We start from the raw sequence: 6,689 nt of genomic DNA, 5'->3' as shown, positions 1-6,689 counted from the left end.
TCCTAACCTCGTGATCCGCCCGCCTCGGCCTCCCAAAGTGCTGGGATTACAGGCGTGAGCCACTGTGCCCAGCCTCAGTCCCCAGATTGACACCTGGCTGGGGCCAGGTGGCAGATCAGCTCCCCTCAGCTGTGGTCAACAGCACTGAGCCATCTCCTCAGTGGGGGTGATGTTCAATGTCTTGATGTCTAGAGGAGTCCCCCTGTCTTCTGGTGTTACTGTGTTAGGAGCCACACCCTATGGTCAAAACATCCACCATGACTGACTCTCATTTTGAATATCATTTTCCCTGTTGGTGGGAAAGTCATAGCTGATGATTAAAGAAACCTGGCACATTCTCTGGCCAGGAGACCAGTGGTAATCAATGCTCTGCTAGGGCCAGAATGGAACTCCTCATGATCATATCTTGTTCCTTTTGCTTCATATCTCCATGCATGGCAGAAATGGTTAAGTCTCTGGCATGCATCTTCTCAGTGAGCCAATCAGCCTTCCTTGGGGTATTGGTGAAGATGACTGCCTGGATGATGATCAGGGTTCCATACAAGTCACACAGTGGTCCCAGCTTCCACTCCTCTTGTTTTATGCTGATGTAGAATTGGCAGATACCCTCCAGGTGAACTCTTCCTTCTTTTCTTTTCTTTTTTTTTTTTTTTGAGACAGAGTCTCGCGCTGTTGCCCAGACTGGAGTGCAATGGTGCTATCTCGGCTCACTGCAAGCTCCGCCTCCCAGGTACACGCCATTCTCCCGTCTCAGCCTCCCGAGTAGCTGGGACTACAGGTGTCTGCCACCACACCTGGCTAATTTTTTTGTATTTTTAGTAGAGACGGGGTTTCACCATGTTAGCCAGGATGGTCTCGATCTCCTAACCTCGTAATCTGCCCGCTTCGGCCTCCCAAAGTGCTGGGATTACAGGCATGAGCCACCACACCCGGCCGAACTCTTCCTTCTTGACAAGGATTCTGGCAGGGTCCCTCATGAACTTCTTGGTCACCTCAAGTGCATCAAAAGGCATTATAGCTGATAGCAAAACCATCTGAGTGTTGCTGTTGAGCTTTATTTATTAATTATTGTTATTTTTAGAGACAGATCTCACTCTGTCACACAGACCAGAATGCAGTGGTGTGATCATAGCTCATTGCAACCTCCAACTCCTGGGTTCAAGTGATCTTTGTACCTCAGCTTCCCAAGTAGCTGAGACTACAGGTGCATGCCACCACGCCCAGCTAATTTTTACATTTTCTTGTAGAGACGGTGGTCTCATTCTGTTGCCCAGGCTATTCTCCAACTCCTGAGCTCAAGTAATTTTCCCTCCTTTGCCTCCCAAAGTGCTGGGATTACAGGTGTGAGCCACTGTGACTGGCTGAGGTTTTGGAATATGGCATAGATCTGGTTCTTGAATCTTTGGCTTAACATTTCATCAGCTTCATCCAATGCAAGCCTCTTGCTGTATTTGGGAGACAGATGTCTCCAGTGAAACGTATCAAATACATGGTCAGGAGTACTACGATAACATGGGGAGCTTTCATCTGCAGCTTCTGCTTCTACTTCAACATGCGTGTGCGTGCCCCCAGTGCAGGTGTGACAGGAGGCACACACATAATCTAATGCCATGGCCATTTTCTGCATCTACTGAACCAATTTTCAAATGGGTTCCAGGACCAAGGCCAGGGTAGCCTTAAGATTCAATTCAATCTGCTGCAGAATGGATATGGCAAATGTAGCCATATTCCCAGCCCCAGATTGGGCTTCAGCAATCAACCACAACATAACCTTTGATAGGAGGAAGACTGGTTTGCAGCTGGAAGTCAGAGGCCTTCCCAAAACCATAGGCATAGAAACCATGAAGGAGGGACTCCAAGAGGTCCGTGTCGTCAAAGCTGTTGACAATCTCATTCCAGATACTCTGGGTGATGCCTTCAGGCTCCATCCCCTCAGGATCATTGTGTTTGGATTAGGAATCTTGATTCATACACATGATCCTTAGAAACTAGCCCATCTGAACTTCTCTTTCTCCTTCTTCTTCTTTTTCTTTCTTATTTGAGATGGAGTCTCGCTCTGTCACCCAGGCTGGGATGCAGTGGCGCCATCTCAGCTCACTGCAACCTCTACCTCCCAGGCTCAATCAATTCTCCTGCCTCAGCCTCCTGAGTAGCTGGGATTACAGGCATCCGCCACCATGCCCAGCTAATTTTTGTATTTTTAGCAGAGACAGTGTTTCACCATGTTAGTCAGACTAGTCTGGAACTCCTGACCTCAATCTGCCTGCCTCGGCCTCCCAAAGTGCTGGGATTACAGGCATGAGCCACCATGCCCGGCCTCAATCTGAACTTCTAAGCATGACATTCAAGGGCTTTCATAATCTGGCACTGGCGTATTTCTCCCCAGCCAGATGGCCCAGCATCCCTGTCTCACAGGGCCCGGCATCTCTGCGTGTTGCATGTATTGTTCCCTCTATCCAGAGTCCCTTCCTCCATCCCTGTTCTCATCTGGGACATCTCTTCTCCAGAGAACCTCTCCTGACCTCAGGCAGGCATTCCTGTCCTCCTCTTTGCTCCTTACACACTTTGTGCTCCTATATTCATGAAAATCAAGGCTGGACTGGGTGCGATGAGTCACACCTACAATCCCTGCACTTTGGGAGGCCAAGGCAGAAGGATCACTTGAGTCCAGGAGTTTGAGACCAGCCTGAGCAACATACTGAGAACTCTGTCTCTACAAAAAAAAGTAAATAATTATCTGGGTATGGTGGCATAAGCCTATAGTCCCAGCTACTCAGGAGACTGAGATGGGAGGATCACTTGAGTTCGAGGCTGCCGTGACCTATGATTGCACCACTGCACTCTAGCCTGGGCAACAGAATGAGACCCTGTCTCAAAACAAATAAACAAATAAAAAGTCAAGGCTGCTCATAGTCCATACCATGGCTTTGGGGAAAGTAGAAAAACTCACCCCTTCCTCAAAATGCTTTCTTCCATCTGTGGAAAAACTCTCTAATAGATGTGTCAAACTATAACATCTACAACATGAAAGATGTTGACCCTGGAGGAGTCCTGATGAAACCAGAGATGCCATCTTGGGAGAACCTCTGTGTGCCAGGCCCTGTGCTAGGGGCCTATTTATTTCACAGGTGAGGAAAGTGAGACTCAAAGGCTAAGTTCAAAGTATGTAACTGGTAGATGGCAGAGCCAGGGTTTGAACTCCAGAGCCCCAGTGGTTAATCACAAGGCAAGATCATCCCCATCGAGTCATTGTTGGCCAGGTTTGCTGCCTCCATATCTTCTCTAGACCTTAGGGTGAGCTCCTCAAGGCAGGGACCACGTTTCACTCACTGCCAAAGTTCTGGGACCATTCTAAGTAGGCACAGAGTGGGCAGCACCCAGTGTTTGTTGGTGGAAGGAGCCTCTTTGCAGGAGTCCTAGGGGTTGGGGTCCCAAGGGCTGAGGCCTGTTCCCCTGGGTTGTGGCTGAAGCTGGAGATGTTCCCACCAAAGAGTTCCAGAGCCTCTGCTCAGCTTTAGGATTTGCCCTTGCCCCTGAGTCAAACAGAGAACCCTCTCCTAGTACCTGATGATTCCATTTGCCCCTGATTCCAGATTTTTCTGAGACCAGAGTTGTGCTCTCTACTGAGGTGGGGCAAGGTTTATAAAGGAGGGCCCACCTGCCTGGCGGCCAGGGAGGCCAGGGGAGGCCTATTGCAGTGGTTTGGCTGTTTGTCCCTTAAACCTCATGTTGACATTTGATCCCCAATGTTGGAGGTAGGCCTAATGAGAGGTGTTTGGCTCATGGGTGTGGATTCCTTATGAAAAGATTAATGCCTTCCCTGAGGATTAAGTGTGTTTTTTCACTCTCAGTTCCAAGAGCTGGTTGTTAAAAAGACCTGGCACCTCCTGTGATCCCCTTGCTTCCCTTGTGGTCTCTGCATACTTGGGGTCCCCAGCAGAAGCAGCCTGAGACCCTCACCAGATACAGATACCAATCCTGAACTTTCTAGTCATCAGGGTTGAGTCAGATAAACCTTTTAATTTACCCAGCCTCAGTCATTTCTTTATGGCAACACATAAATGAACTGGGACACTTATCAAAGCAGACTTGGCCAGGCGTGGTGGCCCATGCCTGTAATCCCAGCACTTTAGGAGGCCGAGGTGGGCAGATCACCTGAGGTCAGGAGTTCGAGACCATCCTGGCCAACATGGCAAATCCCCATCTCTACTAAAAATACAAAAATTAGCCAGGTGTGATGGCAGGTGCCTGTAATCCCAGCTACTCAGGAGGCTGAGGCAGGAGAATCCCTTGAACCTGGGAGGTGGAGGTTGCAGTGACCCGAGATTGCACCACTGCACTCCAGACTGGGAGACAGAGTGAGACTGTCAAAAAAAAAAAAAAAAAAAAAGTAGATTTAAAGGCATGTCTGAATTTTCCAGGCCAACTGAGGGCAAGGTGAAGGATGTTCCCGGCAGAGTTACGACCAGAGGCTAGGGCTGGGGGTGCAGATGGAGACAATGGCAAGCACCTTATTGGCTGGGGGCCAGAGGACACCTGTTTTTGGATAGAGCACTTTGAGTCTGGTACAAGTCTTTACTGCTGCTTAATGTCAGAAAAATAACTATGCTTTTGCATGATTCTAATTATTGCCTTTTTCAGAGCTCTGCTGGTAAAAGTGGGGTGCCATACCAATAGTCCCCTTCAAGCCCAGCATGTCATGCATCCTGCCAACCAATCACTGCAATGTTCATTGTCCAAACAGGTCAATGTTGTTTCCATGAAAAACAGGACAAAGAGTTGTTTCCATGAAAACAACGACAACTCTTTGTCGTTGTTTCCATGAAAAACAGGACAAAGAGTTGCTGATAGCAGTGTCTTGGTTCTTCCCTTTACATTATTTTGGGGGAAGGTGCTGGGAGTCAGCCTAGCTTGTGGCATGTGACCTTTTTTATTTGAATGGCACTACAGACAGCGCTTGTGAGCACAGACTTTGAAGCCACACTGTCTTGGTTCAGATCCTAGTGGCCACTTTCTGGCTGTGTGACCCTGACTTAATCTCCCCCAAGTTTCAGTTCCCTCACCTGGAAAATGGCACCCATCTCCAAAGTTAATATACATAAAGCCCTTAAACGGTGGCTGGCACACCGTAGACCATAATAGCTATTGTTTTTATGACTTGTCCAGATATGTCGATATAGCTCTGAAGAAAGTAACAGAAAAAGTCCCGATTCTCTGCTAGTCAGTCTAAGGGAGATTTCACCTTGAAGTGCTGGGTATCTTGCTGTGTTAAAGGAAATCGCAGAAAGGGATTGGTCTTCATCTGAGTCTGAGTCGTCTTCTTGTGAGGGATGCAGGCCATAGTGAAGTCAGTGATTCACAGCGGGAGGTCAAATTCTGAGTTAGGCAGCTCCTTACCTGAAAATGATCCTCCTTCCACCCAAGGAGGTGTTTTGCTCTAATCCCTCCAGTCCTTCCTCTTTGCTTACCTGCCTTGCTCCTGTTCCAAAGTTTCCCCATGAGCTGCATGAAAATAAGGCCCTATCTACCTGGTTCACCTGTATCTCCAAGTTACAGAGATGATGCTCTGTAAATGTTGCAGAATTTTGTGAAAAAGAACGATGTGGAAAGTGAGTGGGGCTGAGGTGGCCAGTCTGTGTTGGGGGCCTAGTCAGTCAAGCAGTTGAGGAGGGTTGTGGGCCTATGCCAGGTGGCGGGGGACCTTGAGTCCACGCCCCCATCCTCATGGCTCCAGCCACAGCTCCTCCTGGGAATCCGTTTCATCCTCAAATGTGGGGAATCCGGCTTCTATGACTGACATACGACTCGCACATTTTAAAGATGTTTTATTAAAAAAAAGAAAAACCAACCAGACAAAAATCCCAACCCAAGAACTCTTGGTTCTGAGAGACTGGGAGCAGCTTAGGTCTGTGGGGAGGGTAGAACCTGGAAGACAGAAAAGTATAGGGAGCCTCAAGCCCTGGGAGGGAGAGCAAGAACAGCCTTTCCCCAGGGCTCAGCCTCTCTCCGCGGGGCCTGGGCTTATCCACTTGGAAAAGACAGGTCGGGGGCGCTCAGCCCCCAGAAAAAGGCAGAGTGAGCAGTTCTGGACAGCCCTCAGGCCTCTCGTCAAAATCACCAACCAGCTGGGAAGAAGAGGGTGGCCCAGTGCTGGATCCAGCCTATCAGTGCCGTGCCCGAAGGCGGGGTTCAGCCCACGATAGGGAGGCGTACCCCAAAGTTCAGCAAGGGACTCAAGCCCCTTGAAAAGAAAGAGCTCTCACGGGGCAGGACATGGAGGCAGCCCCTGGCTGAACTCCTGGGAGGGCAGGGCAGGACCCAGGACCCAGGACCCATACTCTTAGAGGCCTGCGGAGCTCAGGGACCCTGAGGGCCGCGAGGCAGCACTCGGATGGGCCGAGGCGGGGGATTGTCCAGGACGGGCTCGGGCCGAGCCCGCGCACCGCCCCGGCGCTTCTGCTTGCGCAGCAGGTAGTTCGAGTACTGGACCTCGGGCATGGCCAGCTTGAGGCAGGCCTCGGTGGCCGGGCCGGCGCCGCCGCCGGGCAGGTCGTAGCCCATAATGTCCACCTTGCGGCTGGGCTGCCACGGCTGCAGCTGCTTGGTGCGGATCTGCGCGGCAGGCCGCAGCACTGGCTCATCCCCAAAGCAGCGCCGCAGTAGGCGCTGGCGGGCCTCGCGCAACTCGC

At 50.5% G+C, this 6,689-nt stretch overlaps 1 protein-coding gene and 1 pseudogene across 1 annotated transcript in view; both read right to left on the bottom strand.

Moving 5' to 3' along the window:
* Positions 1-135: 135 nt before the first annotated feature.
* LOC105512333 lies at positions 136-1,976 on the bottom strand (annotated as a pseudogene).
* Positions 1,977-5,808: 3,832 nt separating this feature from the next.
* The window catches only part of GAL3ST3 (galactose-3-O-sulfotransferase 3), a 7,501-nt gene continuing 6,620 nt past the window's right edge, over positions 5,809-6,689 (bottom strand). The window contains exon 4 of the mRNA XM_011942765.1: positions 5,809-6,689. Coding sequence (XP_011798155.1) covers positions 6,358-6,689 — 332 coding nt within the window. The 3' untranslated portion in view covers positions 5,809-6,357.

The sequence above is a fragment of the Colobus angolensis genome, unplaced genomic scaffold (assembly GCF_000951035.1).
Source record: "Colobus angolensis palliatus isolate OR3802 unplaced genomic scaffold, Cang.pa_1.0 Scaffold21, whole genome shotgun sequence".
Taxonomy (NCBI): Eukaryota; Metazoa; Chordata; class Mammalia; order Primates; family Cercopithecidae; genus Colobus; species Colobus angolensis.
This window is presented reverse-complemented; position numbering and strand designations above follow the sequence as displayed.